The sequence below is a fragment of the Drosophila novamexicana genome, unplaced genomic scaffold, assembly GCF_003285875.2.
Source record: "Drosophila novamexicana strain 15010-1031.04,08,12 unplaced genomic scaffold, DnovRS2.1 tig00002012-arrow-arrow-pilon, whole genome shotgun sequence".
Lineage (NCBI taxonomy): Eukaryota > Metazoa > Arthropoda > Insecta > Diptera > Drosophilidae > Drosophila > Drosophila novamexicana.
In genome coordinates, this window is record NW_020824924.1 from 128496 (window position 1) to 141278 (window position 12783).

The 12783-nt window shown below is 46.0% G+C and overlaps 2 protein-coding genes across 2 annotated transcripts; one reads left to right on the top strand and one right to left on the bottom strand.

The window, feature by feature from the left end:
- Positions 1 to 132: 132 nt before the first annotated feature.
- On the bottom strand, positions 133 to 2040 carry LOC115768768 (tetratricopeptide repeat protein 17). The gene has a single exon (XM_030713458.1). The coding sequence runs from the start codon at positions 1870 to 1872 to the stop codon at positions 469 to 471; it is 1404 nt and encodes a 467-aa protein (XP_030569318.1). The 5' UTR covers positions 1873 to 2040; the 3' UTR covers positions 133 to 468.
- Positions 2041 to 3183: 1143 nt separating this feature from the next.
- On the top strand, positions 3184 to 10853 carry LOC115768777 (histone-lysine N-methyltransferase Suv4-20; the record flags this gene model as incomplete). Its single annotated transcript, XM_030713469.1, has 7 exons — positions 3184 to 3537; positions 5487 to 5693; positions 5838 to 6329; positions 6942 to 8594; positions 8730 to 8837; positions 8931 to 10448; positions 10539 to 10853. Coding segments are annotated over exons 2-7 (4275 nt in total), but the record flags the coding sequence as incomplete, so codon positions are not given.
- Positions 10854 to 12783: the final 1930 nt, after the last annotated feature.

Here is a 12783-nt window from a genome sequence, read left to right on the forward strand (position 1 = left end):
TTGAATACAATTCAAAAAATGAATCATTTTTCTGTTCTTTTTCTAAACTAAAATTAAATAAAAACATAAAAAATCAAGAAAAAAGAAAGATTGTAAATAAAAAAAAAAAAAAAGAGTATACAATTGGTTAATTTATTATTATGTTTTTGGTAAAGTGTATACGATTATTGCTTAAATTCTGAAAACTGTTTAGGTTCGAGTAGATACCCTAACCTTGGGTATACCTCGATTGAGCAGGGATTTGGGCAAAAGTAATCCTTAGCTCATCTTTGTGTAAAAACAACACATTTACTGTATTAAGACTAAGCTATTATTAATTATTAATTAATTATATATATATGTACATATCGATAAAAGAGTAAACATTGGCAACTTATTAATTAGAATAAAAAAAAATTAAAGACAAACAATTTAAAAGATAATTTGTGACCCGAAATGTTTTTGCTTTTGGGAATGCATATTTGAGCTCTACGTGGATTTGGCGGCCTTGGCCGGCATTTGGGCCTTGGCCGCCTTCAGCTGCTCGAGATTGAACTGTTTGCGTATCTCGGCGGACACCTGACGGATGACACTCTCCGTGTTGGCCATCAGATCGCGTTCCAGGACATCGATGTCAATGTCCTTGCTCTCGAGCCGCATCTGCATGTCCGAGTAGAAGTCACAGAAGAGCACCGGCTCATCGGAGCCATTCGGCGTGCGTGTACTGCAATATTGACCCCGTCGATGCAGATCCTCATTGTTGGCCCGGGAATCAAGGAAACGGCGCGCGCCCAATGGCAATTGCTGCTGTATGAGCCGCTCGTGATTCTGGAATATGCGCTGTTTGAGCTTCTTGAACTCCTTCAGCTCGTTCTTCATGTACTTGACATAGCTGTACATCTTGGATGTCTTCTTGGTCAGATTCTCCAGGCAGCTTATGAAATTGCGCACCTGCTGTGTGCGCGGCAAGGTGCTGGGATCCAAGCGTTCGGCCTCATCGAAATGGTGCTGCGAACGATTGAAGTCATGCTTCATGGCCAGCGCCGAGGCGAGCACCACATGGTTTTCGGCCACCTGCGGTGCATGCTCGACGGCCGCACTGAGTATCAGATCCGCATCGGCCAGGCGACCCATGCGAAAGAGTATGGTGCCCAGGCTGAGCAGCGGTATATCCTTGTGCTCGGGCGGCGCCAGCATCGTGGCCAGACGGGCGCAGGGCAGCGCCTGCAGCGCATTGCCGCGCATGCGCCAATAGTAGGAGCTGAGCGTATGGAATTTCCATGAGTCCGGCTGACGCTGCAGTCCCTCCAGCGCAAAGCGACGTGTTAGCTCGACGGTTGCGGTGCCGATATTCGTATCGTGCTCACGGTCCACATATGCCGACTCGAGCACCTCCGGCTGAAAGCTATCCAGATGATCGTACGTAGCGGGTCCGACGCTTAGCTCATGGTAATTGCTGCAGATGGGCTCCAGATTGCGATCGGTTTTCGTACGAATCGATGACAGCGGCAAACCCTGCTGGAAATCCCGGTGTTCCGGTAAATTGATGCGCTTGAGCTGATCCGGTGTGATCTTCAGATATGACATACGCTTCTCCAGCAGATAATAATCCATGGCGCATTTGGCCTGCTCGGCCAGATCCTCGCCGAAGCGCATCGAAAAGCGCAAATGCTCGACAATTTGCTCCCGCTTGCGCAGCAGCTCCAAATAGCTGCGCTCCACATACTCATTGTATCGTATCTGCTCCAAGAAGGCAATCAGATTGTGCGGCTCCCGCATAAAGAACGGCGAATCCAATTTCTGTACAATGCGCTCATCCTTCAGCACCCAGTGATTGCTGGCGATCAGCACGTGGATGCAGCAGGCGGCAACTAGATACTGACAGAGTCGCATTATGCATTGGCTGTGCCCCGCGCAAGTCGCGAGCGGCGACCTAATCCACGTATTTGCTGTTGGCTGCCACACGATTTGCCAGCGAAAACATCTAAGCAGCGTTCTTTTGGCTAGGTAAATAAACACCGACAACAGTTTGTTTTGCACTTTTGCCCATTTTTAGTGTATTCCACTTTAACAGTATTCGCCGCAACAATGCCGGACTGTAAATTTAACAGTAACATCTTAAGGCAATGCCAAAGCCAGTATTGCCACATCGGCAAAATCTAACCTTTTTTAAGTTCAGCGCGCATACTATACTGACTTTATGGTATAAATATTTGAAGTTGATATTCATAATTTAGTTAATATACCTAAGATGTATGTATCGCTTTATCAAAAGCAATGCCATAAAATGCACTACGCCATACATCACAGTTGCGAGTTTCAAAATTGTCTATATGCAGCTGTTACGGACTCCACTTGGTCTCATATTTACATCAATACAAATTTTAAGATTCGCTCACCTATAGTTGCTGCACTAAAATAAATTAATTAGGATACTTTATAGGTAAATTAGATAGATACAGTATAAATATTTTTAAACCCAAATTTAGCTTTTTTTAAACCAAATCACTTCTAGAACTTGCATGTTTTGTTTATCAAAAGTTGGCAACACTGATGAAAGCACTTAGTTTGCGGTTTCGTGTCGCCAAATTTATTAAAAACGTATTCTCAATATCTCATTTTTTTGTTTATTTCGCATATTTCTGCATGCATAAAAGTTAGTTTTTGTGATTAATTATTTATGAATTAAATGACCCGGCAAAGATAAACTTGTATTCATGTAGTTCTTTGAAGTAGATTTTTAAGTTTGGTATTTTTAAACGAAACATCGGGTATTTTTACTTTGGTGGCTAGCGGTCACACGGCTTGCTACATAAAATGCGAAAAAACGGAATCGCGGAGAGCTGTAACGCGGAATAGTACATTAAAAATAATCGTTAATCGCGTGCGTGTTTTTTTTCTGCAACCGCTACACAGCACTTTATTGTTAAATATATTTTCTTCGTCGTTAATTACAACGCGTCTTAAATAGGATAAATATGGGAAAATGAGACGTCGCGTTCATGCGAAGTAGTTGAAAAAGAAGGCACACACACATATAACATACATACGCACGCACGTCGTTGCGAAGGAATATATGTATCTACACATGCATGTGAATGTATGAGTGTGCGCTGGTGTGTGCGGCCGTGTGTGTGTGTGTGTGCGTGCGTTAGCTACTGAGAGTCTCGACTCCAAGAGAGAGAGAGAGAGAGAGAGCGAATAAGAGGAGGGGTGGGGACAGAGCGGCGGCGTTTGAGCGTTGAAAAAAAAACGTAAAAATGAACTGGCACAGCCGACGACGATTACTACAAAACAAACGCCAAAGTACGTACTATGTTCTACTACGGCTACAACTGTGATATTTGGATATAAAGCCGCCCCGCACCGAAAAAAAAACAAGCTCCGTACGTGTATACGTACGCTTGTGTCTCTGCCGCTGGACGACGGAAAGAAAGAAAAAGAAAAAACTAGAGCTATCGAAGCAACAGACAAAGCGGCATCATCCAGAATCGAAAGAAGCAGACAGACACAGCAGCAGCAGCACCACCACCACCTCCTCAGTGAATATTATTAAAGGTACGTACATACGTACATGTGTATATGTGTAATAGGCGCCGCCATTTTCCGTGTGATCCATGTAACAAGCTGAAAGAAAAAAACCTGGACCTAGGGTTGGCAATGTGCGCATTAAAATCAATCTGAGCATTGTCTAAAGCTTACAATTGGCTCCATATACGTCATAGAGCTACCCATTTAGGTCACAATAAACAATTGCCGAAATGTTTTGCAATTGCTGTTAATTCGCCGAGTTGAAACTTGCAATGTTTGTTGCTCCAAAATACTTGACAACCCTACAGCCTTTTTCTTTGTTGACATTTTCGCTTGTGTGTGTGTGTGCGTGTGTTCGTGTATCTGTGACTGTGTGAGTTGTGCCTGAATTGTAGTGCTACCACAATTCTACAATTTTTATCCGGCCTAATATGAACGAGTGATACAAAGCCATTCAATTTACATTTTAACTAGCTCTTAAAACGAAAACACAAAATAAGCGATTAGCCAATTTACCGACATTTACTTTTCCAAAAGTGGCAACCTTGCGCAGGTCACTCTCATTTATTTAGAGTCTGCAATGCGCATGAGTGCATAGTTTCTCTCGCTCTCGCACCCAAGCGAATGCATGTGTGCTGCTGTCTCGTGAACAGCTGAGAGCTGCAGCAGCTTTTGGGCACCAATAAAACACACACACACAAATATATATATATATATATATAGATATATATATATATATAACTTACGCACACATATTTGCAGTCATTGCAGCAGTGACAATACAACAAAGCCGCTAGGCGTTGTAATTTTTTTTTTTTCCTATTGGCTCTGTAAGTTTGACTGTGTGAGTTGTGCGTGTTGTGCAAAATTAACCCATTAGTGTGTCGCATTTTTTTTTGGCTTGAAACCTAACGAAATAATATAAATGCGTTTATTACACATGTGCTTCCATGTTAATTGATTTTTGTTTTGCACGTGTATAAGTGCCGAGAGAGAGAGAGAGAAAGAGCGACCAGCAGAGAGGTAGAGAGAGAGCAGAGCAAACGAACGCGTGCCGTCTGTCGACCTCGCATCTTTTCCTCTTTCATATCCACCCACAGCCGCCGCATCGCAGGGCGAAGCCATAAAACAATTTTCAAATCAAGTCGAATGTGCAAATTGCATTTATGACTTATAAAAATGATTGCACACAGCATGTACTGTACGTATGTATATCTCTGCTCGGCAGAGATTTTCTGTGTTCCTTTGTGCATCGTTAGCCGTCTTGCTGGGTTCTCGCTCTGGCTCACAAATTGTGTACGCTTATCATTTATCAGCGGCGTCAGCAGAAACAACTTTTGCTTTTGAGAGCTTTTCTGTAAATTCGAGTGTGCGTCTTTGTGTGCGTGTGGTGCATGCATGTGTTTGTGTGCAAATATTCTGTGCCTGGAGTCAATGTTGCCATCTCGTTTGTTTCTATATAAAATTACGTACCGCTACAATATGTTATAATTTGGTTCTTTTTTTTTTTTGCAAACTAAAAGTGCACAAGACAATTGAAACATATTTATATTCATATTTTGCGCATGACCATGACATGCATTAGGCTAAATATGTAATGTGGCATTCATGTAAAATTACAACAAAGGGTCAATTGCTGTTCTGATGAGAAGTAGCAGTCATTTGCACTCTTTCTATCTTTTTCACTCTCACTTCGGTTCGAAAGCAGGTTGCCATATCTTGAAAATCATTGAAATGAATGCTGGCTAGTACGCTGAGCTGAGAAAACAAAACAACAAAAAAATACCGAATTCATGAAAAAGTGACTTATTTTTAGACTGTGCTATTTATGTGTCAGGTTTTTTGTTTATGCGTAGTAAAAGCCGGCAAATAATTAGTGAGCTGGCCACACTGATGCTTGAAATTCAAATGAAATTACAAAAACTAAAGCTAAAATTGGTTTAAATAATTGTCTTTTTGTGTTTTCCTGTTTACAGACTGCACATATATACAGAATGGTCGTCGGCTCGAATCATACGCGGCGCAGTGAAACTGCCGGCAGATACACAAACAGCAGCAGCAGCAACAACAACAACACGAATAGCAGCGGCAGCAGCAACAACAACAACAATTCCACCAGCTCAACGTCTTCAATTGCAAACGCATCCTCAGCGGCGGCGGCGACGTTGTCGTCGTTGTCGTCGTCGTCGTCGTCAATGTCACACAACAACAATAACAATAATAATAATAACAACAACAAAAGCCAAAACACAACTCTCAACAACAACAACAGCAACAGCAGCAGCAGCAGCAACTCACATCAGCAGCAGCAGCAGCAGCATCATCATCATCATCATCACAATCATCATCATTACCAGTCGCAGCAGCAACAGAGCACAACGCATCATAGTTCCGCATCAGCACCGGCAACAACAACAACAACAACATCATCTTCATCATCAGCATCAGCATCATCAACAACATCGCATGGCGGCGGCAGCGGAACGTTGCATGTGGCTGTTGGGAGCCTTAACGGTTGCAACGGCAGCGCCGTCAGTCGCCTATCCCAATCGACGGGCATGTCGCCCCGTGAGCTCTCCGAGAACGATGATCTGGCCACATCGCTAATACTGGATCCGCATTTGGGCTTTCAGACGCACAAAATGAATATACGTTTTAGGCCGCTCAAAGTGGATACACAACAGCTGAAGGCGATTGTTGATGAGTTTATACATACCCAAAACTATGACATTGCCATACAGCGCATCTACGATGGGCCCTGGATACCGCGCCATCTCAAGAATAAAAACAAAATTGCCACCAAGCGGTTGCACGATCACGTAAGTAGTTACAACAACAACAACAACAACAATATTTCGCAAATTGTCCTGAGATGTTGATATTTGATGATCGATATCGATAACGATAACGATTTAAATTGTTCGCCCAATATGTGTTATCGTTCGTTCGTGCGAACTATTCGAGCTGCCATGCTAGTTGTATTAGGCTTCACATTTGCTCGATAACTTTGGCCAACTATCGATATTTATCGATGCTGGATAAACGAAGCTGTAGCGAGAAGATAAACGTGTATATTATACGAAAACTTGCGTTCCAAATTTCGCAGTCTTAAGAGATTATGTGTCCCAAAATCAAGGCAGTCAGAAATACAAGTTTATCGTATCGAATAGATCGATAACATTATCGATAAATTATGTTGTTAAATTTTATATGTTTCTCAACCATATTTCATCAGTTCTCGTATATATATATATCGGCGATTGTGATCGATCGATAACAAAAATGACAATAATTAATCGATTACGCATCTCACAATTATATGCTTTATAATATCAACATCTGTGAGATGCTCTCTCTCTCTCTCTCACTGACCGTGCGGAACAGAACACTAATAAGAAAAAAAAAACCTCTTTATTCCAATTGACAATTAGATTGTGCGCTATTTGCGTGTATTCGACAAGGACAGCGGCTTTGCGATCGAGGCATGCTATCGCTATTCACTGGAGGAGCAGCGCGGCGCAAAGATTAGCTCGACGAAACGCTGGTCGAAGAACGATAAAATCGAATGTCTGGTCGGCTGCATTGCGGAGCTGACGGAGGCCGAGGAGGCGGCATTGTTGCATTCGGGCAAAAATGATTTCTCCGTGATGTACAGCTGCCGCAAGAACTGTGCCCAGCTCTGGCTGGGACCGGCCGCCTACATTAATCACGATTGCCGGGCCAATTGCAAGTTTTTGGCCACGGGCCGTGACACCGCCTGCGTTAAGGTGCTGCGCGACATTGAGGTGGGCGAGGAGATCACCTGTTTTTATGGCGAGGATTTCTTTGGCGATAGCAATCGTTATTGCGAGTGCGAGACATGCGAGCGACGCGGCACGGGCGCCTTTGCCGGCAAACATTCGGCCAATCAGCTGAACGAGGCGATGCTCGGCCTGACGAACGGCCTGGGCCTGGGCCTAGGCCTGGGCGCTGCCGGCGGTGCCAATGGCGGCGGCTATCGTTTGCGCGAAACGGACAATCGCATCAATCGCATCAAGAGTCGCGCCAATAGCACCAACAGCACCTCCAACAGCAACAGCAACGACAGCAGCAGCAACACGGCCCAGCCCAACAATAATAACAACAACAGCAGCAGCAACAGCAGCAGCAACAACAGCAACATTGCTGCTGTGGCACAAACTGTTGCCGCGGTACGGCCCAAGAGCAGCAGCCTGGAGCTGAATGCGGTCGCCCTAATGGACAAGAAGCTGCCCAATGTGGTTGTCTCGCCGCTGACCATGAAGGAGCTGCGCCAGAAGGGCATGACCAAGTACGATGCCGAAATGATAATGGCCAATGCGGCATATCATCAGCAACAGCAGCAGCAGCACCATCATCACCATCATCATCATCATCATCAGCATCAGCATCAGGGGCATCTTCATCATCATACGCATACGCAGCAATATCACACACACCTGCCACACACAGCAGCAGCAGCTGCCGGCGGCGGCAGCAGCAGCAATAATGCAGAGGCCGCCAGCCAGGCAACGGCCATGCAGAAGCCGCAGCAGGCAGCCGCCGAGCTTAGCAATGGACGCGGCATCAGCACGCTGCGCAAGTCGATGCGCGTGAACAGCACCAGCAGCAGCATATCGACAGCCTCCACAGACGAGCCGCCGCTGGCCAGCTATGCTGCAACGGGAGCAGCAGCAGCAGCAACAACAACAACAGTTGCAGCCATAGCCAAGGCGCCGGTTGTGCTGGTGCCGCGCTATAAGCCAGCTGCTGTTGCTGCCGTGCTGCAGCAGCAGCAACAACAGCAGCAGCAGCGCCAGCAACAACGCCAGCTGCGGCGCAGCGAACGCCAGACGCAGCGGCAAAAGATCAGCATGGACACGACACAGCTGCTGGGCAAATATCTAACGGACAGCGAGAGCAGCGACACGGACTTGCAGCAGCAACATCAACAGCAGCCGGCAGCGGATGTTGCAGCTGCAGCAGCAGCAGCAACGGGTTCGTCCACGCTGGAGAAGCGCGTGACACGCAACAGCGCCGGACGCGCTGCCGCCGCGGCAGCTGCAGCAGCAGCAGCAGCAACAGCAGCAACAACAACAACAATAAACAACAACAACAACACAGCAACAATAACTGCCCACAACAACAACAGCAGCAGCAATAACAGCAGCAGCAGCAGCAACATAAAAACAACGATTACAAATTGTAATAATTTAAATATTAGTAATAGCTGTAGAAATAATGTTAGCGCTAGATTTAGTGAACGCAAGCTGAAGCCGAGCGAGCCGGCGCCAGCGGCAACGACGACGACGGCTTCGTTAGCAAACCTGGCGCTGCCCTCGTCGTCAAACTGCTCGCCAGGCGAACAGCAGCAGCAGCAGCAACTGCAACTGCAGCAGCAGCAGCAGCAGCAACAACAGCAGCAACAACAACAGCAGCAGGCAACGGCAGCAGCAGCAGCAACAACACGCAGTCGCAGCAGCAGTCCCGCCTATAAAAAGAACCTCATCGCCAGCTTTGAGCAAGCCAACAAGCGTCAGGCAACAGCAGCAACAGTTGCTGAGGATGTGCCCGCCTCAGAGCCGGGCAAGCAGAAGCGTAGCCGACGCGCTGCCGCGCTGGCCGCCGCACAGCACATACACTGCGAGGCAGTTGCTGGCGTGCTGCAGCGCAAGCGACATCAGACGACGGCAGCAGCAGCAACAACAACAACAGCAGCAACGGCAACAACAACTGCAGCAGCAACAACAAGCGGGAGCAGCAGCGCTGTGGAGCCGCTTTTGAAGACGCCCGAGCGACGGCTGAAGCTGACGTTGCGCATGAAGCGCTCGCCCATATTGGATGAGGTCTTTGAGCTGGGCACCAGTCTCGGCGAGGATCGACAGCATGCCCAGCAAAATGGACACGTCACCAACCGAGCCAGCCAAGCGCACAGCAGCAGCAGCGGGGGAGTTGGCGGAGCAGGCGGACGTAACAGCAGCAACAACAATGTCGGCGCCGGCGGCAACAGCAGCAACAGCAACAACAATGCGCTGCACAATGCCAGCAGCAGCAGCGGCGGCGGCATTGAATATGAAATCTTACGCATGGAGGGCATATCGGAGCATGGCAACGATGATGATGAGGAGGACGAGGAGGAGGAGGATGAGGAGGATGATGACGACGACGACGAGGAAGCCGAAGAGGAGGAGGAGGAGCAGGAGCTGGAAGAAGAAGAGGGCGTTGAGCTTGCACAAGAGCAACACCAGCAGCAGCAGCATCATCATCATCAATCGGAGGCAGCTGGCAGCGATGCCTCTGACTGGCGCTACACAGAAAAAACACGACGCAGTCGCCGCAGCGCCCAATGCGCCGCCAGCACGCCGCCGCCCCAAGTTGCCAGCAGCAGCAGCAGCAACATATACGGCACGCCACAGAAGAAGCGACTGCGCCTGATCTTTGGCAACGAGTCGCACACAATAGACATTCCACCAGCAAGCACAACAGCAACTGTTGCAGCTGCAGCAGCAGCAGCAGCAGCTGTTGGCAGCGGCATCGATGAGCTCAACAGCAGCGGGGGCGGCGGCGGCGGGGATGAATCCTTTAATGCTTCCTATGCTAGCAGCAGCAGCAGCGGCGCCAACGGCAGCGGCACCAGCATGACCGTAAACACCTCCTCGCTGAACAGCACGCCCACATCCAACGCCTCCTTGGAGCTCGAAGCGGCAACAACAACAACATCTGCTGCTGCTGCTGCTGCTGCTGCAACGTCAAGAGGAGCTGCAACAGGAACAGGAACGGGAACGCGACTGCCCGCAGCTGATTCACCCACATCGACCACATCCAGCGTCGGCTCCTTTCAATCGGCCTGCACCTCAACAACCAATTTCTTTACGCGCTCCAAGTCGCCCAGCAGCAGCAACAGCTACCAGCTGAACGGCAGTCGCAGCAACAGCAGCAACTACATGCCCTACTATCAGCAGCAACAGCAGCAACAACAACAGCAGCAACAGCAGCAATTGTGCAAATTTGGCAGCAGCAGCAAACGCGCTGCGGCGGAGCAGGCGCAGGCCGTGGTTAGCAGCAGCAGCAGCGGCAACAACAACAACAACAACAACAGCAGCAGCAGCAGCAACAACAACAGCAACAGCTCGACCATGGGCAGCAGCAACAACAGCGCAACTGTTGCCGCGAGCAGCGTTTCCAGCAGTCACGCCTTTTTGCCTCAGGCTCTGACCATGCCCAAGCACACGTTCGGCACCTGTGCGCTGCTGGCGCCCACAAGCTTTGCCAACCTGCAGCAGCAGCAGCAACAGCAGCAGCAGCAGCAGACGTCCAAGCTGGCAGCGGAGCAACAGCAGCTGCCCACATCCTCGTCACCGCAGCATCATCATCATCAGCAGCAGCAGCAGCAGCAACAACAACAACAACAACAACAACAACATAGCAACAAATAACCAACGACTGATCTCTATGCGGATTGACTGCGCTGCTGCCATTGCCAACAACAACTGCAACAACTGCGAGAGCAACAACAACAATTAGATAACATTTATTTAAGAATTTCGCTGCAGCCGCCTGCCCTTGCCTGCTGCTAGCCCTGAAAGTTGCAATCCCTTAAGTAGCGTTAGGTTTTCTGTGTGTGTGTGTGTGTGTGCGTACGCCTCGGCAGTCTGGCAACTCTGTCTGCATAATGGAGGGGGGGGGGGGGGGGGGGGGGGGGGGGGGGGGGGGGGGGGGTTTGAGTCCGTTATTATAAGAGCATTAGAGCTTTGCGTATGTAAATGTATGTGTCAGGTAGTCAGTACCCAAGAAGAAGAAGAAGAAAAAACAAAAGCAAAAAACAAAAATCATGATCAGCCAAACAATAACAATAATAACAACAACAACAAAAACAAAAACAACAAAAGTCTGTTTTAGCAAATCTTTGATTATACATTTCTTTTTTGCTTTTTTTTCCATTTCTCTCTCCCTCTTTTTCTCTTTCTCTCTCTCTCTCTCTTCTCTCTTGCCATTGCAGATGGATATTTAAAGCATAAAAGTAGCAAAAAAGCGTGTGTTAAACAAATTGTTGCAGTTGGTGGTGGTGGTGGTAATGTTAATGATAATGAGCAACATAATAAGATTAATATAAATAATAATAATAATAATACCGATTACAATAATTCTAATGCTAACAGCAGCAGCAGCAGCAACAACATAGTTAAAAAATTAAGAATAGAATTAAAACGCATACAAATCATGTACAGTTGAAATGAACAGTTGAACGGTTAACGAAAGCAGCGCGTCAGCAGCGCGTCAGCAGCGACAACAGTTAACAAGCAGCGCCAGCGCAGCAGCAGTAGCAGCACCAGCAACAACAACATGAACATGAACAGTTACAACAGCAAGGAGTATATTGCCATTGATCGGAGCAGAGTGGCGCATACGAGAGGAGCGCAACAAATAGAAAATGTTGCTGGCCTGCTCGCTCTCTCGCTCTTTCTTCCAGTTGTGAACGATGAAGCGAAGTAAAAATGAGAGAAATGAAAAACATAAATGCAAAACGTATAACAAAAAATATATTCTAAATGCACATTAACAGACAAACACACACACACACATACACACATACACAGACACAACCACAAACGCAATTAGCAGCGGTTTTAGAAGCCTTACGACTAAAGTTAAATTTATGAACAATATTAAAATAATAAAAATAACAAATTATATATGATATGTGTATATGAAGCGAGAGAAGAAAAACAACAACAACAACAACAACAACAACAAATATATAAGCCAACAGGAGCAGCAAGATAACAACAATAGCAACATATATACATATACACACAAATGCATATATATATGTATATGTATATATGCATATAAATATATATATATATTTGCAAGCAAACCAAATTCATTTCACACAAACAAATTAAATAAATGTATATAACGGGAAATTAAAACAAAAAATGGAATACATATAAAACCTATTTAAATTATAACTAAAAAGAAAAACATATACTTAAAATGAAAAATAAATAAAAAATAAAATAACAAAAAAAAAAAAACGCTGCAAAATGAAACACAACAATTTTGACGACTTGTGTAAATTATAAACAAAAAAAAAAAAACAACAACAAAAACAAACAAACATGATTTTTTGCACATTTTTGTTGATGTATTCATCAAAATTTCCAAAAAAAAAAAAAAACAACAAAATTCACATACATATACTTATGTATTTCAACAAATATGCAACAACAACAACAACAACAAAACATAATTTTGTTAACTAGCAAAAGAATT